At 30.2% G+C, this 27,174-nt stretch overlaps 1 protein-coding gene across 1 annotated transcript in view; it reads left to right on the forward strand.

Moving 5' to 3' along the window:
• Positions 1-426: 426 nt before the first annotated feature.
• LOC105367382 (RNA-binding protein fusilli) overlaps positions 427-27,174 on the forward strand; it is a 64,658-nt gene continuing 37,910 nt past the window's right edge. The window contains exon 1 of the mRNA XM_011506076.1: positions 427-815. Within this exon, the coding sequence (XP_011504378.1) occupies positions 669-815 (147 nt within the window). The 5' untranslated portion in view covers positions 427-668. The remainder of the gene's footprint in view (positions 816-27,174) is intronic.

Below are 27,174 nucleotides of genomic sequence, written 5' to 3' on the forward strand. Positions count from 1 at the left end.
CGACGACGACGACGACGACGACGACGACGACGACGACGACGACGACGACGACGACGACGACGACACGACGACACAACGACACCGACGACAAGAACTTGTCGCACAACGAGAAGTTCCGGTGTTTCATTGGTGCGGTCGTGCGTGCAGCAAGCACCAGGTGCACGGAGGAGAGGAGTTCGAACCACTGCTACAGGCGACAAGAGTGAAAGAGAGAGTGAGAGGGAGAGATACGCGCGCGCGCGCACGAACTACAACGATGCGCGCACAACGATGATCATAACCTCAAAGGCCGCCGCGAGTCTTACCTGCTCTAACTGAAGAGCGGCAGCGGCAGCAGCAGCGGCTCTCCGCGTTACTGAGAGCCACGAGATAAATCGTTCGTTAGTATTCACGACCGGGAAAATGATAGGACGGGGCTGAAGAGCCCGAGAGTCCGAATAACTCACGTGAAGCAGTGCGAGCAGCGGCATTGTGACAAGTGTGATTGTTTTATCTGTTTTATTGCTGTTGGTTGTTGGTTTGTTGTTCCTTGTTATTGTTGTTTGTTGGGAGAGAGCCGTAGAGAGGCCGGCTGCAGACGTACGTCAAGTGTTTTTGTTTTCCTTGCGATCGCGGCAGCCGATCTCCGCATCGAACGGCCAGGAGAGGCAGCGGTCAAGCAGGACGAAATGCAAGTGACCGGAGGCATGATGGGACCGACGCACTTAGTGGCCCTTTACGTGGCCACCGCCGGCCTCCAGGGTAACTCCCTCGGTACAGACGAGGAAGAGATCACGCTGCTTGTCTACGTACTCATCGACGCTCTGCAGAACAAAGTGAGTTTTATTTCTTCGCCACGACTCCTTATGCCCACGCACACGCGCGCACACGCACACCACTAGTCGATTTGATGGCTGGTTTTCCACGCGTGGATATTACTCGACCCGAGATCGAACGAGCGCTCTAAACAAGGCAACTTGTCGGCGCTCTCCATTCTTCAGGATTACAAGTCACTTCCCTTTACCAAATCCGGAATATTATGATGATTATCGCTGTAGCAAAGGTAGGAGCGCATTACTTTGCGCGCCCCACCTATCCGTCATCCAGCGACTTTGCGCACGTGTGCTCGAACGAGGCCCGCGCCGTTTTATTTTGGTTCGCCCCTGAGATTTGCGCGAGAATAACGGAATGCGTCCTTGATCGCCATTTTCCTCTGTTAAATCCAAAGGTTACAAAAGAGCGCCAGTTGTACTATAAGCACCTGCGGCCTATATCGTAAAGCTTAAACGACGCTCGCCTAATATTATATTATATGCGTTTACTTACGTCTCAGCATCTTCCTGGCCAATCCGTATTAACCTGCCTTTTCCAAAGTATTTGTCTACGCGCGTATACAATTCGCTCGAACAATGCGACTCAACGAGCAAGATTTACTTGCGTTCGAGCACCTTCGAACACCTTCGAGCATCTTCGAGCACCGCCAAATATGTAGCTATAGAGAGCGCTCATACTTTTTCTTTTACCAACTTTTTTATTTTGTGCGTAGTACGAGCCGACGGAGAAAATTTTTTCTCTTAGGAGACAAACGTTTGAAGACGTGTTTTCCCTATAGTTTTAAGCCTATTTAATGTATGCGTGATTTTCGACGTAGGAGAAAGTCGAAGCGCACTTTGAAAAATCGATTCCATTAATATTATCATCCCAACTACCAAAGACAATTTATTTATCGTTTTATTTGCTAGCGACATTTAAAAGTAATCTGAAATATTTATACAATTTTTAAGTGCCAGTAGGGTGAAATTGGCAACATCTGGTATTGCACAAAGTTATGATGATCGTCTTATGAACTTGATTGACAAATGATAATATGTTCAAATAATCATCTTATATAAAACTGAAGGCGTTCCGTTGATTTTTCCACTCGGAATGCCTACAGAAATTAAACTGACGGTAATTAACGAATTTTTCATCAAGATATATAAATTTTTAAGAAATTAAAAGTCCAAACGGAAGAACCTTAATCGATTGTATCACTTTATTTGATGCTTTATTCGCTATTTAAAGCAAATCCATTACGAATAAATGAAAAGAATTTCTGTATGATAAAACTACCATAGCATATATTAATTAAAAAATTACGAGTGTAACGAAGAAAATTCATTTGGTTTTGTAAAAAATATATAATAAATATACTCTTTCTTATCTGTTGAATTTTATAAATATTTATGAATATTGAATAATAATAATAATAATAATAATAATAATAATAATAATAATAATAAAAACAATACCATCGATTTTTTTAGTGCAAGTTGAAAACCATTAAAATTCATCGATTAATTCAATTAATCTTTGTATATTGATTGTGATCTAAATGAAAAGCGAAATCTTAGAAATTCATAGTAATCAATTAATATACAATAATGAAATAATAGTTATATAATTATTCGAATACGTAAATATAATGTTTATAATGGCAAAATCTATCTTACGAACAACCACATACACAATATATGTTGTTTTTCACGTTTAACTTGTACGCATAAAAGAATATTGAAGAATATTAAAAATGGTCATGTAATTATAGAAAAGTAATCATTTAGTTATAAAAAATGTCATATTTAAGCAATAAATAAAAATATCTAATGCAATAAATTATATTTCATATATATATATATATATATATATATATATATATATATAAAAACACAGAAAGCGTAGTATTTATTAAAAAAATATTTTTACTTTATATGCAATATTTGTACAGTAGATCATATTAATTGACTTATATAAAATGCGAACTTTATAAAATTACGTAGGATTGCATAAAGAGGTAAATATGAAATTTTGCAAGACTACATTTCTATGCAGAAAATTTGCGGCAAAATTAAATTATTATGATTGCGTTGTAAGTAGATGGCATTAATATTTACAGCCTTGTAATTCTTCTTTCCTTGTAAATTCTACATGAATATTTTCAATATCATTGTACTTTATTATTGAGATAAATTAATACATTGTTGCTTAAATCAAAAATATATTTATCTGTTTGTGTGCTCTTATTCACATCAGAACTTCGTACAAGTTAGCTTTCGCTACAGGCTCGCAACTTTTAACGGCATTCGTAACGGATTTTTCTAAGCCAGTATCGTGGAATTTCTGAGTATATTAAAAAGTAGGTTGAAATTCCAGATGCTTAAATTTCACAGTTAAAATTATAAAGTATTTTCCGGAATTGTTAAATATGCTATTTCTATATTCACAAATGTTTGATTTCGGCAATAAATATATTGGAAAAAAGTGATAAAATCATTTGGTCCCCTTCCGAAATTAAATATATATTTTTAATTGTAAATTATGTGACAATGGTACAATTTTCACAATTTACATAATTTACATTTCAATATATTCTAATAATCACATTTTCTATTTCATTAGAATATGAATAATTATATAATATAAGAGTCGTATTATATTTGTTAATGTCAGGTTACGAATCTTCATTTGTTGTTGAAAATCCATAAATTAATAAATTAATAAAGCAAGTTAGTAGATGTTTTGAACAATTCATACCAAAATTATTTTGTAATTATGATAATTTTATTGTACCTTCTAAAATCATTTTTATTTATTATTTTATAGTTTACAATCGGAAGGTAAGCTATTCTAATTGCAAACATTGTAAGACGTCGAATAAAAGTAACGTATGCTTATATAAGTAACATAAGGTCTTAAAAAAATGGCATACATTATTATTTAATATTTTTAAAACGTATTAAACGTTAGAGCTATTGGTATCTAACGTACAACGAATAACGTACAATGGCAACGTTGAATCAAATGAAAAGAATTATTTAACGTTATAATGTTTCTAATAGAACGTTAATGTTTAAGTAACATTTTCGATGACGCTTTTATGCTGAAAGAATTACATAATGTGCTGAATATGGAATGTGTAGGGTCAAGAGGCTGACGTTGTAAAAGCTTGAAACCTCAATTTGCAATGGAACAATAATTTCTACATACCACATTGGCATTCAATAGCGAACAAGGCAGTATTATTATTTATTAACATTATTTTCATTGAAATAACGTAAAAATTATTCGTTTTTGGTTTAAAGGGATTATGAGTAAAAATGCGTGGGTAGTGTGTGACACTATTATATAGCTTTATTCGATTATATTGAAAGCAAAGGGAAGTAATTTAACGTTTAATATTAAGCAACGTATGGGCTTAATAAGTGTGCATTGGCTACTACCGTTTAAATAGTTCAGTTTTATCGATAATTTTAAAACATTGGCGATTATGCCAACTAAATACAAAATATAAGAGCAATGAAATCCAGTGATTCATTCTTAATTAACGTATGTTAATAATTGTGAAATACAAATAAGCAGTAGTTTATAAGACTCATTGTTTATTATAAGATTTTTAAGATCGCGACGGGTGTTTAAACAAAGCCAAGTTTATCTTATTACAAAATCAGAGATCTACATTTATATACTCTGCGTCTCCACAATTGTATAATATGGTTTTTAATTAATAAAACAAGAGTATTAGGATATAACTAGATTGTATGTAGTGGGTCGATAGAAGATATTAATTTTGTTATAAATTAAAGAGCAGTAAGGTGCAATGGCTGGCTATTAATGTATCGATAAATCAACGATAATGCATTTAAGCACCTGATGATAGCAATAATTTTTGTCTGTGAAAGAAACGTGGACTCGTTTGACTCGTTTCACCATTTTAGGTTCTTACTATCCGGAGCGTGCCAAATTATTGAATACTCGAGCAAGTATTGTACGAATATATTTTCACTATTCCATTCCCTATTGCAAAAGTAATTATTAATCGTTCGTGAAGAGGCAATTCACGCGCGACAATTGGGGGGCATAGTCACGCGGTCGCAAATTTTTCAATTTGTAAACTAGTTGGTCAGGTTCGTTTGCAAATGATTGTCTTAGTTGGCTAAAGTGCACGGCATAAAAGATATACACAACTGCCCGCCGTTTCAAGATATAACCGTAGAATCCCAGTGGCGTTCTGTCAAGATCTCCGACATTGCTGCGATGAAACAAACAAGTCACGTTGCGCTCTCACGGCGTTGACGCTGCAAAAGATCCTCTCTCTCTCTCTCTCTCTCTCTCTCTCTCTCTCTCTCTCTCTCTCTCTCTGTGTGTGTTGGGCATGCAATGCACGCATACGTCGTCGTACAGTGCCTCCTACTCCATACGAAAATGTCGCGCGCGACCGGTCCCGCGACTCTTATGGCACTTTTTTTTTTTGCTGGTTTGCTCTTGTATCCGAGCGAAACCTCGCCAAGTTTCCGATCGAACTTATTCTCAGTGAGCAAAGTCCTTCTTACGTACAGCTGGCGTAAACCGGCAACATGTAAACAAGATTTGCGCGTCTCCCGTCAACCTCGCAGTCGTTGCCGTTGCTGGGAACGAATAGTCGTGTCCGAAGAAGTTGGCTTGTTTGACAAGTTAAGCTCCCTCTCGCCGTTCAAACTTACTTTTTCATTCGGCCCGCGTCCTCTTCGTACTTTTCTGTAATTTACAATTCTACAAATTTCAAATACGCTCTCGTGCCTTGTTTTTATCTTTTTCGCGGTATTAGCAATTTAAATCATTGCTTACTAGATTTCAGTGGGGTCTTGTCAAGGGCTTACACTTTTTTTTCTCTCTTTTTTTTTTACATAAGCTATTGTACTTTATGATATATTTTTTCAAATAACATGGCAACAATGAGGAAAATAGATCGGCTCGAGCTTATTTAAACAACACTGGAGATTATTATTATGTATATAAATTTGATGATAATATCGTTTTACAATTGCTTATCTATATTGCGTCTCCATACAAAACTATTAAGTAACAGCCTAAAAAGGTATTTCAGTTATAATTTATATTAGAAATAAATATGTAGCGTATTCCAATTGTGTAAATATGTAATGTCTGATAATCAATTGCCAAGAATAATTAGTATACATATGTTATTTTGAAAAGTGACGAGTGTAATGAGAGTCTATATTACATATCGCATTCGTTAATTGTCACTGCTATTAAATACAGCAATTTTTTTTCGTAACAAAGGCCAAAAACAAATCGATTAACCCCACCATCTCCCACCACCACCACCAGACCCCCATTCCCAACTGTTTTCAATTTGTCCGATAACTAGCAATGAATAATAAATAATAAATAATAAATAATAAATAATAAATAATAAAACGCGTAAAGTACAGTATCATTCTTAAAAGCGAATTGGAATGTCGTTACAATTAAGAGAGTAAAGGAATATAATTCGCGATAAGACGGTTGTAGGCGAGTTGTAGGCGACGTGCGTATAATAATATTCAAGAACAACCGGCTACCCTCGAGCCACGTAATCCCGGACAAAATCGCCAGGAGTCGCATCGTCGCTTTAACTTGACGCATTGAATGTCAAAGTTAATGACGCCAAGTAAGCATTAAGCATCGTAGAATGCCGGAATAGCTATTCTAGGCGAGGCTAACTGACCATCGGAGCTACCAACGATCGGGCGCCACGATACGCCCATATACGAGCCGCAAGCTCAAGCCCTTAACGCAATTAGCTGCTGGAAGGGAAAAATTGACGGCAAAAATCGCCCGTGGCTGCTCGCTTGCGCGGCGCCGATTTATGTTAACGGAACAAGAGAAAGAGGAAGAAGGAAGCGTAGGGGCCCGGTCCGGCCCGCCTGTCACCATTCGCGCCCGGCTCTAAAACAGCCATTGTTTCAGCTCGGCTCCTGATCCGACGGAGGCGGAGCATCGCGCCCTCGGAAGGTCACGCCGCCGTCGCTTAGGCCTCCACTGCCGAAACGCGTAAGTGCGCGCAAGCGCGCCATGGCCGGCGTCCCCTGGAAATTCGGGCTCGTGCTTAACGCGCCGGGTACACGCCTTCGCTCTCGCGCCGCTTCTTGCTCCTTTTTCGTCACGAGGGCCGTGCGCGAGCGAAAAAAGCCACCAACACCAACGCCCCTCGCGCGCCGCCGAATCCCTACTACAGCAACGACCGTTTCAACAGCGGTTTATTTAACAGAGCTGCTCGACGAAAATCGCGTCGGTTAATAATATTTGTTGCCGATTTTTGTGCACAAGGTGGCGCGATAAGGCCTCTCCTCGCCGAGCATCGCATAGCCGAGAAATTTTCAAATTTTCATATTGTTCGTACGGTATTGACACGCTTCGCATCCCCACGAGATACTACCGTTCTTTGCCCCGTGGCCAATTGTCGATGACCATACGCTTTATTCGACTTCCCTTTTGTAATTGCAAGTTTTTTAGGCTATAGACAATATGCTTGAGCATATTGTGTTGGTGTGTTTTTTATTGGCGGATGCGTTGTCGGGACATTGAGTTACCACGATGAATGTAAGCACAAACTTGGCTTGGCAATTTGTGTAGTGTTTTTAATATCTTTGATAATAATTAAACGACGATCAAAGAATGATTATAAAATTTCACCAGCACTAATGATTGATATGACTTTTTCTCGATAATTAAGTCGTTTTATAAAAAGTTATTTACCGACACTCTGTAAATCAATAATAACCATATAAATAGTCAGCGAGCATCCGTAATACTAATTCAATCAATGACGTTGTTGTGGATGGTCAAACGGAAGAATTTGTCTAATTTTCGCGAGACGAACAAAATAATTATGTAAGTAATTGATTGATTCAACCGCGAAAAATATTAAAATTCAAGCTAAATCGTATTTGGAAATCACAAGCACAACCATCGATGTAATGTTAAGTAAAACTTTATCGTTCTCCGGTAGGACGTAAATTTATTTAACTTATTCTACTTTCACTATGCTTACGTCTTTATCTTTCCTTTTAATATGTCTGCATGTCCTTGGATTTGACAATCTCATCACCAAAAATAAAAAGAGATATCAAACCGTCAGGCTTACGATGAATTGCAATATTTTATTCTTTTATCTACCATACGTTGAGATAAAATTTTTTTTGATAACATATTACTTGTTGCGGGCTTCACAAGCGTCAAATAAAGTGTGTGCAGGTATATACGTGTGCGACAACTTTTCGAATATCGTTCGAATAATACAAAGTAATTACGATAAGATTACTTAGAAAGTAATGACAAGTAATTAGACTTTTCACGTTATAGCAATATATGAGAGGTAATTCTAGAAATGTTGTAACATTCTTTCTGATCAACATTAATATAACTATATATGCGCGCGCGCGCGTGTGTGTGTATAGTTATACATTGAGTAATTGTATAGTTAAAATAAAATTTTAATTTATTGAATGCATAAAAAACGTATCTGTGAATAAAGAAAAACTTTGCTGTTTACATAAACAACATTTAGGTGGAACTTACAAAAAAAAAAAAAAAAAAAAAAAAAATCATCCTTTTTATTCGGAAGTCTTTGCACCGCATATACGTTATTGAAAATAAATTTACAATTGAAAATTGTCCAATGTTTTTAGATACTAATTATATTTTTAATCTTTGTGCATTAAATGATAATGTTAATGATCATTATATTTAATGCACAAAAGTTCACGATTTTCATGTCAAAAATCAACGACCAAATATTTTATACAAATATATGTACTAATTACTTATTTTTATAAAAATTTTTATTTCTTCGTGCAATTAATGATATCAATATATATTACTTTTTTTTATTACAATAATCAATGTTCTGTTGCAGCTCATAGTTCGTTAACTCTCATCAAATTTTGTTAACTCGCATCCAAACGTTAAATTTGAATCGAAATTTGATAAAATTAGTGCTCGTATTTTAAACCAATTAAACACGAAACTAATTCCTTATTTATTCTCTGGCGCCATTATAAACGTGTCATATTTTTTTCTTCTCTAAATATAACGGACATGAGTAAAGTATGTGCGCTTCGAAAACACTTTCAGCCCATTTTATATTATAAACTTTCAAATTGAAAATGTTGACAGCGCTACGACAATTTCCAACTCTCTCGAGCCGAGTGAATGGACTCTTACAGATTCCCACAGCGATATTCGTACATCCCATTCCTCGTTTCTATCGCGCAGTGTGTGCACGAATTAACTCGGCACTCTTCTAAAGCAATAATATTTCTGCAACACTTACATCATCCGTATGGTGAAAGAAGCTCGTGAAAATTGTAACGTACACTACGAGCGCTATTGCTTAATGTGAAAGCTTAGAGGGGCGAGTGACGAGAAATCGATAAGCCAATTCATATCGCCAAAAAATTTTGATACAAGCCACATAGAAGAATCGTGAATAGTTTATGAAGCAAATAAATATGAGAAAAGGCTTCTATAATGTACGGTTTGTACTCTATCGTTCTATATCGTTTTAGTAAATAAGACAGTTGGTACCAGTGACTTACTCCAATGAAATGAGCGGTATTGTGCGAAAGACTATTATCAATCCGCGGATAATTTTCTACCTTTCTCGTGTCTGGTCTGCCCTTTCCTTCGATTATTATCGCCCCCGGGTCTTCGACGTTTACTTATACAGGTTGCGTGTATTGTCGGTTTCTTTTGCTGTGCAATTTAAACTCACGTAGGCCACGATCAGCCTTTATTTTGCTTACTAAAGCTTAAGATATTTTTTGCTGCTTTAATCATAATGAATTATGAGAACAGCGTTTTTATTAATTAATTAATTTGTAATCGTAAAGCCTTTTCATACGGGCTCCTATATTTTCAGGCTCAATTATAACAAGTGACGCTCTACGCTTTTATACAAATGAAATAGAAATATTTAAGCGTTGTATCTTAAATTATAATAATTTCTGAGAATAGTACATTCAAACTACACGCTGGTATATTTTACTTATAAGAACAGATGGAAGATACGGTTGCAAAGTAGTTATCGCAAAAACGCTTGGTATAAATCTCAATTATTTCGTTCGGAATAATTTACTCGAATTTATTTTCACGTTTGTATAGCGATGCTTAAACTGTATTAAATATATAATTAGGTATTGAAAAATTCTGGTTTAAAATCATTTAAAATCCGTTTATCCATAGTTTTAATAGCTAGTTATGCTCATTGGCTTATGCAGTAAAGTCATGAATAATTGTTTAAAGCGTACATTATCAAAGGCAGCCTTACAATTGCATCCGTGTAAGTAATTAATTAAATTAATGCACGGGGCGTTATTACAAGAATAAAATTTTTTACGAATAAAGCCGCGCAGAATTTCATATGCAGAAAACTGGGTGGCAATAAATGTCGCGCTTGCTTAGAATTCCTTGAGAGTAATCGCGCTGGCAAAGAATGAAAATGAGAAAAGCCGCAGATTTTTGTGCGGTTCTTTGTACAGTGGAGGCTCATTCTTGTCCACGGGCATGCATTACGGGATATATTATGCATTTGCGAATGTGCGAGGCAGCGGAGGCACGTTCTTGCAGACGACCTCTGACCCCGAAAAAGGCCAAGAGGGTGCTTCCCTCTGTTTAGTTTTGCTTCGAATTTGCAATTTATGAGTGCACTCGCACACTGCACATTTCCTATACAGCTCGCGTCAACGCGTGGCTTTAGAAGCAGCGACGTCGTTAGAATATTCAATAATATAGGCAATGCAAAAATTGGAGAATATTACATGCTGACTTGATTATAGGCCGAGTAAGATTTCGCGTAGACGTAGGTAAAATTAATGATAATCATTGAGCGTCATCAGTCGTGTAAAATTAGGGACCACGGCCGATTGTATTTTTATCGTTACATTAAAATTTCTTGTGCGTATCACTTACGATCTGTATATTTGAAATATAAAAAATACTTATTCTTGTAAAGTTGTTAAAGCACGAATAACTATTTGGAATTCAATGAACATAAGTACGAAACCGAGAATTATGATAAATTTCCCTTTAATCCAAGTCTTTTAAGGCCGAACGACTGATATTTTAAATGTTTTGACAATAATGAAATAAATAGTAGTTCAATTTATCGATTCTAAGTAATGGAAGCAAAATATTGATTTTTACAATGAATGATCCTGTTTACGTATCTTTTCAAGAAATTTATTAATTCCAATTACACAGCTTTTTTCCTATGAAATTTCTACTATTTTTTCCTATTTTATAAAAACCAAACTCCTCTATAATAAACAATATTGATAATAATTTTACGATTTATTTAGAATGAATTTGCATTAAAATTTAATTTAAAATTCAAAAATGCCTTTTAATTATGTCCTTTGTAACAGGTTTGCGTTAGCGTTAGCCTTATCATTCTTAGTAATAAGATCACAATGGAAGCCGAAGATTTGCTTCTTTAAACATGATTAGCTACCTCGATAGCATAACAACATCAAATTTGCAGAACAAACGACCTGGAATTTGGTGAAGAAAAAATGACGGAAATGAGGGAAACGTAGAGTCAAGAATGCGACGCGCGCTCTTAGTTACTTTTGTTAAAATAAATAGTCATATTATTGAATGGTAAATCAGTATGATTAAATAATGTGCTCTTTCAAATATTGTACGAGCTGATTTTGGCAAATGTAAGGACATTAAACACGAACAGTATCGACTATAAAATATTAACGAACGTTATCCGAGTTAATAGTCGTTTGGTTTCGTTTATTCTTTACTATAACGAATCGGATTGAGTCTGTATCGAACAAATAACTTAGAACAGGTAGATTTTTGAATGAAATGAAATGAAATTTTTAATAAATAATCGTCGATGATCATACAATATCTTATCAAATACATGGAATTTTATTCTGTCAGCCCCCCTCCCTCTACCGCCCGCCAGCCTTGTCTATTATGATTGAGTTGACGTTTCCCCTGTCTAAACAATATCAATTGTACGCACATATTAAGTAACACATATTTATTTAATAATTTATTTAAATACAAATATTTTATCATTGTATAATGAATGCATATATGATTTAGAAATTTACATAAGTTACAAATACTTCAATTTTTATATACATAAATATTATAATACGTGTACATTTTAAGAAAAAAACTTTCAATAAATTTTGATAATCAGTTCACTTAACTCGTATAGAAAAAAAATCTATTTATCTAAATCGATATTAGTTGGATTTATCGTATATTTGTAAATATTTAATAACTTTATATGAAAGTGTTATGGAGTGTTATAGTATTCAGCTTGTATATTTTTCACCGATTAAACATATTATTTGAGGACACAAATTATCGATAAAAAATTCGATATGTAAATAATATAAAATAAAAATGGAAATATATGAACTCTTATGCGTTTCATGAGGATAAATTGCACAGTCACAGTTTGATATCGAAAAATCTTTAAATATTACGCTCATTCGACGTGGTATATTTTTCAAGAAAATATTTTGATTGAAACTTAACACATGAGACTAAATGGCGCGCGAGTTAATTTTACCATTGAATAAAAATATTTACCTCTTACTTAGTAATCGTCTTAATAAAAAATGTATTATTTAATTGCCATACACATTTGGATTATCTGCACAATGACAAGGCTATCTTTAATTACATACAAGATTCGAAATCGTTCATTAAAGTCTCTAAAACTCATATACATAATACACGCGTGTGCGTGAGCGCTAGGAAAATTAACAATTGGCAGCAATTATAATTATTCGGGACAATTTTATATAGTCAAACCATCACGAGTATAGCTTGATCAGCGAAAATATTTTTGATCAGTTAGGGGAGCCTAGCGTCGACAATGCAGTAATTCACGTTTCTAATGTGCTTGTGAAATTACACTCTAGAGACATGGACGCGACACATTGGCGCGATCATTTTCTATACAACCGACTGCCTTGATCCGTTAACCTCGGCATCAAGAGCCTGGCGGTGCATTCGATTATGTGCCACCTCGCGCAGTGCGCCTGCCTACGTTTTTCCTTAACATGCGCACACGCGCACGCAATTTATATACAATTATCGTTGATACATAGATCGTAATTATTGCTACTTTAGGATTAGAAAGAGACACAGAGAGAGAGAGAGAGAGAGAGAGAGAGAGAGAGAGAGGGAGACAGAGAGAGAGAGAGAGAGACAGAGAGGTACACGGGAATGGTGAAATCATCGAGATTATTCAGCAAGCGACCATTCGGTTGATACTTTGAGAGGTCGCCGTTCCTATCTACAAGCTAATAATTTCCTGTCCGAACCAAGCTCAAGAATCGTAATCTTTGCATCTTCATTCTTATTTGTTATTATTTTTAAAGAAATTCAAGTCTTTTCATTCGTAATTTCGTCAATTATAAGAATCTTCTTGTAAGCCATTCATCATAAAGTTATTTTACAAAATTTACATACGATCGATTCGACCATTATTTGATTGAACATCCTCTTGCGAATGTTCTCCATTATTATCTGTTTTTTATTAGATGCTGATTCGTGGTAGAGGAACTTTTTCGTATATATGTATGTTGTTATTTTTTCTTATTTTCTTTCTCTCATTTTTTAACAGTCATTTGAAACGTGTATGCTCTTCATAGTTAATTTAATTTCTTCTATATTATTCTTTATAATTCTCACACTTATAGTTAACAAATAAATAGTAATATCTTTATTTTTAATTTGAAATTTAATTAAACAATGAATTGCCCTTTTTTATTCATTAATTGCAATGGAAAAGGAGAAATTGATATGATTTGAAATATGCATCATAAAACAAATTTTTCAAGTATTATTATGAATCATAACAAAAATACCAGAATTCGCGTCATTCTACCATTCGCAACTCTAACTTATATTGAAATATTTTTTGTGCATTACTCATTATATCATTCACAAGAAAATTCATTTTAAGGATCTATTTTATATATCACTTGAAAATTATTTGCAATTATTGAAAAAGTTAATGAAAGTAAATTTCATAGTCACAATGTTCTCAAATAACGTACATTGAAAATTTTATTTCCATTTATTATTAATGACAATTTTGTAATCATTGACAAATAAATTTATTCAATGCTTATTATCAATAAAATGTTCTATCATGCAGAAAACATGAATCTTATGAACATTTATAAGGAAATATGTATGCATTTTTCATTTAATCGAATTTCATGCCATGGTAATGCTGACAGATTTCAAAAAAAAACTTTCAATATTTGTTCTTCATAGATTACAATATACAATCCAATGAAACATACAAACTTTCTATTCATTCCAGTAGCTTTTAAATTTACTAAAACACTTCAATTTCTATTTCATAAAGTATATTAATAAATTCAAAATTAAAGCGGACTTTTTATTGACTCATGATCATCGTCTATTGATACAGTAGGTCTTTGGAAAAAAAATTTGCAATAAGTTTCTTGTAACTATTTATTATTAAGAAATTAATATAATTAATATTATTTGAACTTTTTTTTTTTTTTAATTTTGTAAAATAGTTTTTCGTTAATAAAGTAAAAGTTTCTACGGATATAGTAATTAATTTCATTTTACAAAGTCTAATTCATATTCATAATGAATTTAAAAATAAAAAAGTATAAAATATAAGTAAATAAAAAGAAACATTTTGCATTTGAATTTAATTATGTTCGTGTATGAAATATGGGCATAGACAAGGTGAAAATGAGTTTTGGTATATGACTTGGCGGCAACATCGATACAAACACATGGAAAGTAAGTTTCTTTATCTCGTGCACGTTTTGATAAGAATGGGAAAAAATCGTAATGGTATAGGCAAAGAAAGTTGCAATTATAACGACTCTACTCGAGAATGTTCTCAGATATACAATCTTAGTATTCACGCTTATATTTTATTCAGTCAACAAAAAAATTGTAGCTTTCAAAATCACGGTTCGTGGTATTAAATATTTTTTCCTACACATACAAAATTGTTCACTTTAACATTGTTTTAATTTCATTGTCTTATTAATTAAATAATTACAATAATTTTTCTTTTATATTTGTTAGATGTTCGATTAAAAATACAAATCTAGTATCTGCAAATTCATATTCAGTCTATATGTTTCTATTATTATGTTAATAATATCAAAATTATGTATTGTAACAAAGTTGAAAAATTAATTATTATATAAAAAACAAAAACGTGAAACTTATACCTTTTGATATATTAAATATTAAATAGTAATTGTTAGAATTGTGTTTAAAATATAAAATAAAATTTCAGAATATAATTTATTCAATGGAAAATTATTTATATGTATAAATGAGATTGACATTTCATAATTTAAAAATCTAATGACCAGCTCTCTTTTATTTATGATATTATTTATATATTATTTATGATAAATAATAATGTCTTTGCCGTGTCTGTATTTTGGCGTGCATTGTGACTTTTATTAAATGACACATTTCTTGTTTTATTTTAATAAAAATACTAAATTTCTGTGATATTTATCGTTTATAGATTGTAACATTATTGTAAATAATAAATATAAGTAATAAACATACGTTTTTTTGTAATTATTTTCGTCGAATACATTTATATTTATTTTCTTTACTTTTTGTACAATTCATATATAATTAAATTTTTTACTTTCTATGTAATTTCTATATCAGCTGAGACGAGAAATTAACGTTTAATTTGAAGAAAGCAAAATTCAAATATTTTTTGTATTCTTTAATTTTATGTGTAAAACTTTAAAGATTAAATACAATAAACATTTCATTTAAAATTGGACTTCACGGCATACTGAACAATAAAATCAAATATGTATTCGTAATTACGCTTTAATTTTTTAATTACGAAAACAATGAAATTATGTATGAGAATACCACTAAATTTTAAATATATAATTTATGTTAGAATGTAGCCGAACTACATGTAAATTATAAAAATATAGCTAATGAATATAGTTTAATGAATAAGAATCACTGTTTAATATGCATAATGCGCTGTTAAAAACTGATTAAGTGTTATGAAAATAAAAAATGTGAAGTAAATTTTTATTGCTTCTGTACGAGAAACTTCGTTAAATTATAATTTAATTATAATCAACATTATTCGAAAGATAATTTTATAAGTCTTATTATATTAAAATATTAAAAATTTAATATTTAAAAAGGGTATTATAAAAAATATAATTTTTTATGCAATATAATTAATTTTAGTTATAAAAATTGCATAAAAGTTTGATATTGAACCTTTAACTGATAGTTATTGACGATAATTGATTTATAATATTTTATTCATCAGGCATTTCCATTTTGCACATCAGTATTTTTTAAATTTATGAAATATTTAACATTTTACTCTTTTAATTTACAATAAAAATTATAGGAATAGAAACGTCATTAAAATTAATTGTGAATCATTTTAAAAAGTAAAAGAGATTATTAATTATAACAAAATTGTTTTATATTATTTGAATAAGTACCAAATCTAACATTAATTAATTATATTATAAGCTTAAAATTTTTTACATTTAATTTTATAAAACTAAAATTTAAATTTCATAGAAATTTTGTGTTTTACCTTATTTCATAAAGAAATTTATTATATAATACGGGTCTTTAGAAACTTCTTTTTTTTTTTTTTTTTTTTTTTTTTAAATTTTTTTTTAAAAATTAATTTTTATCTAAGAATTAATTATTCCCTAATTATCTTTAAAATATTTGTTATTGTTTTTATAAAATTAAATTTCAAAAATGAAGAAAAATGGAAAATAAAAGAAAGACAAAAAAGTTTTTATTTAATTTAATTTTAGCTATGTTTTACATTGTATACAACGATGTCTATAATAAAACATTTTGTAAGGTTCTGTGCATATCAATTTATACTTCTATTTGAAAATAACTTAAAACCAATAAATACGATAGTTCATACTTTATATGTAAAGTACACTTTTCTTGATTCTAATTTTTAATGAGATGCTTAGTAGCATGAATTTCATTAAACATTAGCAGATATATATCTATTTAATGTAAAAATCAAAAGAAGAAATTAATTTATATCACCTTCCATGTATTAAACAGCGCAATCACAATGAATTAACGCCTTACATAGTATACCTTAATTATAAAAGTATAATGTAAGTAACAATTTTGTCTATATATGCAATACGTTCATGCATAAGACTTAAAACATAATCAAACATTAAGGCAGGAATATAAAAGAAGGTTTTAATTCGTAGGCACAAAGTATTTTCAATAGACCGACTACTTACTTCTCAATGACTAGAAGCAGCAAATACTAAGTTTGGTAGTGAGCAGCAAAGTGTAGTAGTAAAGTGGCTATTCTGTCTTTGTCTGTCTGCCTGTCTCTCTCTCTCTCTCTCTCTCTCTCTCTCTCTCTCTCTCTCTCTCTTTCTCTCTTTCTCTGTCGAGCGAATGGTGAAATTGCATTTGCAGAAAATATAATCTACCTTCCGTATCTCCGAGGCGAGTTAATGCTAATGTAGGGTTATGCCGCTGTGTGCTGAGAAGCTCAGCAATTTATATTTTTACGTGTGCAGATAAGTGCGATAGGCTATGAAATTTCGTTTGCTAATGAATCTCTCGAATATTATTACTCTTGGCTTTTCAAGTGTTCTTATACATTCATATTTAAAAAATCTTTTTTTATCAAAAACTTTCGCCCCTGCATGACGTAATGAATAAAATCACACAAAACACGTAGCAATTTTTTAGTAGCTCAAGTTTTTAATAGTACGCCCGTGGGCGTGCCATGTTATTGCCCTCACTGGTGATTTGTTCCGAAAGAGAGACAGAGAGAGAGAGAGAGAGAGGGACTTGTTTTGTCGGGCAACCATCGACTTAATTGGAGCTATTTTCTAAAATGTACATCAAACGTCTCGATATATAGAAATTTCTAACAAATTATTCTTTATTGATTTATTGTAACTTTATAATTATATTAACATAGTGTTTTTTACAAACATACATATATTTATACATAATTATAAAAATATATAAAATATTGATTGATGAGAAAACTGTTATCTTAGCAATAATTATGACAATTCTATTTTTATTTTTCTAATATATAAATATATAAATAAAATAAATAATATAAATCATATCGTTTCCTGCTATGAAATCATGAGTAAAAATCTAGTTGTTTCAGATGATGCAGTTTATATTAAATTTTTATTAATTAATATTTACTTTATATATATATATAATCCCTATTAATTTAAAAGAAAGATTTATTATCTATTTTTTAATATACAAGAAAACATATTTCTTTGGTTATACATTATTGAATGATTCTTTGATCATCTATCACGGTCTTTTTTATTGTTCGTACGAAATTGTATAAAAATAATGTTTTTAAATATTTGCATAGGTTTATTGATTGGAAAACTAAATGTTATTATAAAATATTAAAAATTTATATATATATATATATATCGAAAATAATTAAACCAAAATTAGTTAGATTAAAAGTTTCTTATTCGTTTAATGCCTAAGAAGGTCGAATCTAAATAAAAGTCTTATTTCCGATATCCGATTCGAGTTATATTTCAGACTTCCTTTTTATTTCTAATAATACATCGATAGTATCCTGCTGTTACAATTAAACTATCAGATTATATTTAGAAAATTTAGATGATGTTTATATCTTATTATGACATTCGAAATTTTAATGACAATAAATGTCTATCATTAATTTCATTAAAAATCTTGTATGTTATTTATGCTTTTTGTTTTAATTTTTTTTATCATTCATATTTAAAAAGTACTTAAAATAAATAAACTATAAAAAATTTTATTTTTCATATTTAAATGATTATAATGCTACATACAATTAAAATATAATTATTCAAATTTCATGTCAATATAACATTAAAATTATTACTATAAATATTCGGTTATTACAGTAACATAAAATAGATATGAAAAGAAACCAGTATCATTTTTAATATCTTTAATATTCCAAAATTTCAATTTTTCACCTCTGACGTACACTAATTTACTTACTGTTTACGAAATTAATTGAATAACATGCGATATTATTTATTTTATTTATAAATTTATATTTTCCATTTACTTCATTTATTAATTAATTCAAAACACTTAAAATTTACTTAACCTAAAAATATTTAATTGTTTTACGTATTTTGAATTAATCATCGTAATTTATAAAAAAAAAAAAATAATAAAAAAATGAAGTAAGAAATTTTATTCGCGAGTATGCTGCATGATGCAATAATTTTTTATTATTGTAATCAATTACCGATTAAAGCGTACTATTGCCTATTATTTATGATAAAAACTTTCTATAATTTTAAATGAACTGTAAATTAGTATAATTTTCAAATTATAAACTTAAAATTAATAAATTATTCTATATGGTTTTTTTTTTATTTTTTTATTTTTTTTTTTATTTATTTATTTATGAAAATTGATTTTATTTATTTATTTTGGCTCTGTGCAAGAGCCTATATTTTCTAAACATCAGAACATTGGAAATCGTATTTTTATAACAACCTGGGGTCAATGCGGGCTTACGTTACTTCCGGTCATTAGAAGCCGGCATCACAAATAAAATGAAAGAGAAAGAAGTACGATAAAGGTGTTTCGAGTAAGGGCATTAAGTATTTACTTTAAATTATTTATCATATTTATATGAAATGTCTAAAATGAAATAACAAAATTTAACTGTATTTAATACCCATTGTAGATATATTGATTTAAAATATTTAAATTATTTTACAAATTATGATATAGAGCACATTATATAAAAACTAAATACGAATGTTGTATAGTAATAACAATTTTGTTCTGAATAACAATGAGAAAAATTTATTGGTTTAAAGCAAATTAATTGCGAACAATAAAATTTACAATTAAATAGAGAAGTAACATATGTTCATTAAATAAATAACAACAATAATATAACGAATCAAAGTCGTATATAAGATTTTGTGTCTTATTTATAATTATAGAATGTAGTGCTAAGCATGTATTTAACATGAATAACAAAAACCGTGTTTCTTTGAATTTCAGTCGTTATTTCATGGTAACAGAATATTTAATAGTGACATAAAATTTTCTATGCGTGAGATGTGCGTAATCTTATACAATTGCTTCCAGTAAATTGTGCCTTACCAAACATTCACAAAACATAACAAAGATGCTAACGTTGAAAAATGAGCAAAGTGTATATTTTGTAAACTATGTCTCGTATTAATAATCTTTTTTATATGCAGAGGATAGAAATAAATTGACAAAAATTAAAAACTGACTATACACATCGTCAATTTAAAATAACATATTACATTAGTTAAAGAATTAGTTACATCTGTGAATGAGTATTTGTTGTTGCCAATTTTATTCTAAAACTCTCTATCTAATTAGAATGAATTATAAATGTCATTATAAGAATAGCAAATTATTAGATTACAATTATTTTAATAATTAATAATAATAAAAATAGAGAATAAAGCGTCAAATAATTGTAAAACATCTCAATATAAAATTGATTATATTATAAGATTTACCGTGCTAGAATTTAGTGCTAGAAAAAGGCAAATTATTTAATGTATAACAAAATTCTTAACATTTTTATCTACCAGATCTTTTTGTAAGTGAGGTGAATGCTAGTGTTTTTTTTTCATATGTAAATTTTATGACTTTTAATCTTCTTCTGTAAGGCACATCATATATTTGATTAATATACTTGTTTTATTGCTGAATACAGGGGATATTAATAAAAGTGTCTTACAATACGTAATTTGAAGTATTTGTTTTATAATGCAAAAATCTATATGGCAATTAATTACGAATTTCGAAATATTTTTATGTACATAATTTATCTTAATGTATTTTCTGTGTCGTTTATTGAACAAATTCGGTTTTACAGTGCTTTTTACTTTTCGTATATCATTATTACACAAAACATGAAATAATTGATAAAAAAATATTACAGGGTTTTATTATTTTTTTTTATTTATTTTTCTTTTATTATATTTTATTTGATTTAACAGCGACTTTGCCACAGGTATTTCGACTGTCAATATCGCTTTCGGTATTGAATCTTATGTTATTCTAATTTTGGAATAGGACTCAGTCTGTAAATTTGTTGTTCTTATCATTGAATAGAAAAATGCATTGTTATACCAGAACCAGTCTTTAGTGTGACTTTATAAAAAACATTTGTTAGTTATCTTTGATGAATGAGAATATGCAAATTGTATTCATCTTAGACGAGTAAGTAAGTGCATGCGAAATCATTTCTATACTTTAAGAGTTGCATATTTAATATATATATATATATATATATATATATATATATAACTTTTTGTGAACTTTTTATTTAAAATATCAGGGTTTTAGTTTAAATAAAAATTACGACTTGAATGATGCTTATATTAATTTCTATGTACATACATTGATAAACATTGTATAAAATGTTCGCACATTTTTTCATGATAACTTCTTTTAAGACAATGATGTGCACGTGTTTTCCAATTGTTTTTAAAATAATGGCTACTTTTAAAACCAAAATTATTACACCACATTCGTAAGTGAGTTAATGAATTTAAACATTCAATTTGATCAACAAGGGAAATGATGTATATGTTTCAAGCCCATTAATTACTCATCATTGGTTAAAATGTTAAAAGTATAGATTAAAGCATGCGCGATAAATAATTATAGACAAGGTTATTTTCCTGATAATATAATTTTCAAACATATTATGCAAAACTAGTAATTTTACTAATTTATCAAACTCAATTGGAGTATTAAAATAAATTGCATAGTCAGGTTAGTCACTAAGATAATACACGTTGATTAAAATTATTTCATTTTGTTGGGTTTTAGGATTTTATTGTTAAATTGTAATAACACACAAATTATATTTTTGGGGTGTTATTAGATACAAAATAATCGTTTTTCAATTAGCAAACAATATTCCATTTTGTAATATAATTATTCAATAATTCATTGTATATCTAATCTAGAATTTGATATAGCATTAGATTTTTTTCTTCTTCTAATATTCTTATTGACATTTGTCGATATTCAAAATAATAGTTTAAAAATAGTTACGAATAAGGAACTTATACAAAAAATCAAAGTCATTGTGTTTCGTCACTTGTTGACATAAATACAAAATACACTGTCCAGTATTTTTATGTAAATATAACGTAGCACAGAAATCTGAATTTACAAATGAAATATGGTAAAATTTATAAATATTAATTAATAACCCACACCATGAATTCCGATTTTACATCAATTAAAAGAAAATTTGTTAAATTGCATAAAATTTGATGTTCATATTTATTTTTATATTTTGTTCTCTGTAGTGCAATGTTTTTAATATAAATAATTTTTTAACGCTAACATAATAAAACTTATGATAATAAAATTATTATACCACGTACTATATGGTCGCTAAGTAAGTCAATTGTATATTGAAATAAATGTTGATAAAAATAATAAGTGGTTGAGTAGTTTTCTTGTTAAATTCGTTAGAATGATTTAATAACACAATTTTTTTACATAAATTACATATGTATATCAGAATTTAATTAGTTTAAAGCTATACGTAAAATGCGCATTCAAAAAGATATGGACTTATAATTGTAAAATCATATTCTTTGAATACAAGTCTGTAAAACGTGCACAAGAAAGTATACACAAATGCGATTATAATCAACGGCCAAATTAAATGTCATTGAAAGATAATATCGTGAATCATTAAGGTTCGACCCACCTTTGTGAATATCGAATCGGTGAAATCGCTCGCTAACTTGTGACTGTGGCATCAAGCATTCGTGTTACGCAACCGAGTCATCGGTTTAACATGTATACATAATACACATCTACCAATGTGCTATACAATATACATATTGGTATCGGTAAAATTTGTCGCTTTATTCATTTTATACTCATTTTAGCTTATAAATGTTGCGCCTTGCAATTATTAATTATGCTCGAATATATATATATATATATATATATATATATTGGCGTGTGAATTAATGTGTATACAATTTCATCACATCACATATGCAAACATGAAAAAAATAATATAGGATTAAATTAGACGGTAGTACGAATACCGAGAAATAATTTTTGAAAATATAAGATGATAATATTAAAATGATAAGAATGATAATATTAAAATGGTTAAATATTATATCTTTTTTTCATTTATCAGTGCCCTTAATGTATTTGAATCTATTATTTAAATCTTAAAATGTTATAATCGTTTTGAATTTATTATTATTATCTATCGTTTTGTAAAATTATAATTTTAATAAAATATGGTTATGGTCAATGTCGATTTTAAGATCGTAACTATAAAACAAAAATCGTAGCTATTATGCATGCATGCATATGTATAATAAATCACAGTTGAAAAAACATCGCATCGTAAAATAATTATGATTTAGGTTATTATCAATATTAGATATAATGTAGAGTATCGATTGATATGAGTAAAGTATTATTTTAGAAAATTAATCAGATTATGACAAATTTTGTGAAAGTTAAACTCGACAAATGCATGCTATATAATTAAAAAATTTTTATTATCAAGGTTTAATTCGATAAAAAATGATGTATTTTAATATTATTTTTAACTAATTTCTATATATTTTTTTTTAAACTATTTTTTTAATATATGTAGACAGTCTTATTATTAAAAAATTCTGTCTTATCTACAAGTAGAATAATATGAAAATTAAAGTTACATTTTAAAGTAAACACGAGTTCGTTTGCTCAAGCATGGTATTTTCACAACGAATATCGTTTTGTGTAAAAATGGAACCCGTAAATTTGATTAATCAACCCACGAACTGAAAATCTATTTTTTTATCAGATAATTTTTAATGCGCTAGAGTTTACCTAAATTTAGTAATAAAAGAAATTTTTCAAAATTTACAGATAAATTTTTAATTATCCTTATACTTAGAAAATATAGAATACTTGCATATTTAAAAAATTTATGTAATTGAATTTAATTATGTAAAGTTATTAAGCAATGCAAATACTTGTAAGTTGAATTATTAATAGAAATTTAACATATTAGGTCAATGAAGGAAATCATAAATGAAAGAATTTTGTTTTCATTTGCACATAAAATATAAATTGCGCCTTTAGTTATAAATTATGAATTTGTTGTATGTATGTTTACTATTAATATTTTAATGTAACCCTGGAGCACAAAATCCTTTGGACAAATTAATGGAATTTATGCAGTCATGAGTTTCTTCGTGCCAGTAATTCTATCTATTTGTTTTAGTTGAGAAAAATCATATAGAGTACATTTATAGAGTGGAGGTTTGAAAAACTAAAACCATTATTTGTACACAAGTTGTTTTTGAGTTATTGGGAGTATGCAAGGATTTTTTCTCGTTTAATGCCGAGTATACTTTACAAGTGATAATTACATTAACAAACATTTATGTATAAATTACAAACGAAAATATGTATTTCCGACTTAACAAACATGTAATATATTAAATTTCAAAACGAAATAAATGAAATATAATTCAGAAAATTTGATAAACAAACAGTGCGTATTACTAGTTCGCTTTTTACTGAAAAGAAACTACGGCTGGTTTCATTTTTATTCGAATTGCTTAAGTAATTTTAGTAATAATTTAATAATATTTTTCGAAACCAACCATTAATTTTTGTTATATAATCGTAATCATTGTTTGCAACAGCATGATATTTTTCAATCATTGTTTGAGCCGATGGTACTTTTCATTTTATACATTACGCATTATTTAATTTTTAATTAGTTTTAACATCCATTAATTATTTTATTGCACAAATAAGATCCCTGATTAAATAAAATACAAGTATTCATATTTCTTTAAAAGTCGAAATCTGTCTATTATTAAAATTATAATATTATAAAGCAAACTTAAGTATTGACTACTATGGAAATTATTTTATATATTATTATATTGAGTAAATCGTTCTTATTTACAAATGTGTATTTTTTATTCTAATGAAAATTTAGTTGATTGTATTATTTAAATATTAAATGTAATACTGAAAATCAAAGCATCGATAGTAAATATTTTTTTAATTACAATAGTAAAGTTGTTAATAAAATTCTAAAAATTGATTTTCCGGATCAAAATTCATATTCTTAATTTTTATACATATTTATTATTTATAATATAAAAAAATTTATTCGATATGTTCATGTGCCATCAATAATATAACTATTTGAGAATTAGTGAAAATAGTAATGTTTTACCTGTACACTATACTCTTCTTATCTTACTACTACTACTACTACTGCTACTCCTACTGCTACTCACTCCCAATACTACATTCCCAATACTACATACTAGTAGTATTTTCTATTATTATTATTAGTATGCATAACAACTACACAACACCAACAAATAATAATAATAATAATAATAATAATAATAATAATAATAATAATAATAATAATAATAATAATAATAATAATAATAATAACAACAACAACAACAACAACAACAACAACAATAATAATGTATCCATCGACGATTGATGATAGTTTTTGAAATTACTGTTGCGCATAATTTTCAAGTTGTTATACAGAAAGAGCATCGTCGATTATCTTAAAGCAACTCAAATTATACGATGTAAATGGTGTAGTAGTTAAGTTACAAAAATATGGTAAATTATTAAGAAATAATAATAAAATGAAAAAAATTTCGTGAAGTATCATTCATTCTGTGAACTTAAATTTATTTTATTTATTAAAAGTAATAAACGACGATTTCATTCTCCATTATGAATTAGGATATATTTTGAGTTTAAAATTACGTCTGCTTTCATGTAATTTTCTAATTATGAGTTTAAAAAACACACGAATATATTTCGTATTTCGTACAGCATTTTATAACATTGAAATTATTTTGTTATGGCGGTTTCTGTTTCTGATGCTATTTTAACGTTTAACATTTGAAACCATTTAAACAATCATTATCGGGCGATTAATCGAAAAAATTGCAGTTAACTGTATGATCACGCGGTTGGTTCAGCTGAGTAACGGTCTCGGTTGTAAAAGGATACGAACTTAATTCAATAATATTAACATGGAATGGACAAAACTTGGGGCTAAGAATTGCCTGTTGCGACATGCTCACCTCGACTCCGTGATTCTCCTTTTATCCTTGAAACTTTATAATGCCGAAGCGCGTGCGTTGTAAGCCATTGGCGCGCGCTCTCTCTCTCTCTCTCTCTCTCTCTCTCTCTCTCTCTCTCCTGCTTAGTGTGTGCTCGTCTATCGCGAGCATCTATACAAAGCTTACACGTGTCAAGTGGGGCAGCAGCAAGCGTGGTTGAAGGGCGTAAAGGAGGGAGTTTCATAGAGTAAGAGAGAGGGGGGGGGGTTTAATAATATTTCAATTACGATGGCAAATATTTACAAGGCAGCAATCTCTCAAATGAGAAATCCTTATTTACAGTAGCGTAGGAAATCATAGCCTGTCGTTGTGAAAAATAAAATATAATTTGTTAGGAAAAGCGAACGACATTCTGTATACACCCATACCACTTGCAACTAATTAGTGTGCCAAGGAGATGACGAGTCGCCGGGCCGATAGATCGACGGTCGGGCCACCCTGGCCCGAGTCAAAAGCGCACATAGCTCGAGCACCCGCGCCTATGAATATGCATCTGGCGTTGCGCGACGTGGCGACGGAGGCATGATTGCAGGGGTATCCGGGACCTCGGCAGCAGCTCCGCCAGTGCCACGTCGACCGGCTCAACGTGAAAGTGCGCCCGCGGAAAGAGAGGAACGAAAGTCCGCGCTCGCTTCGGCCGCTTTTAATGCCGGCGGCATTACGGTAGCCCGGGTCGCGGCTGCCTCGAGCTTTCCTGCGGCATTTTAACGGCCGAAGCGAGAATCTAATGTGGCCTTTCCATTGGCAGAGCAACTCCTCCTCCTACGAGGCCGCTCACGGATATTTGCGTACGTCGGTGCGTCGCCTGTTAAGCGCCGTTCCTTTATCGTTATAAAGTGGGATTTCTCTTTCTCGAGACAATTGCGCTTCCGGGAAGACTTTCACTATCGGCTCTCTAGTTTGTTCTTCTTTTTTCTGTTTTTGTTAATTTTTTTCCCTTCCTTTTTCTTCGTCCGGATTTTAAACTCTGCACGCCATCTCTTTTCTAAGACTGTTTTTATTGGCTCCGCGATCCGCGAGCAGATTTACCGCTCTAGCTTCGTCGTTCCGTTTTCTACTTTCTTATTCTTTATTATAGAGAACACCTCGTTACTAATATAGACGATGTTTTCTCTCTCTCTCTCTC

This window comes from Ceratosolen solmsi, unplaced genomic scaffold, assembly GCF_000503995.2.
Source record: "Ceratosolen solmsi marchali unplaced genomic scaffold, CerSol_1.0 scaffold7, whole genome shotgun sequence".
NCBI classification, from domain to species: Eukaryota; Metazoa; Arthropoda; class Insecta; order Hymenoptera; family Agaonidae; genus Ceratosolen; species Ceratosolen solmsi.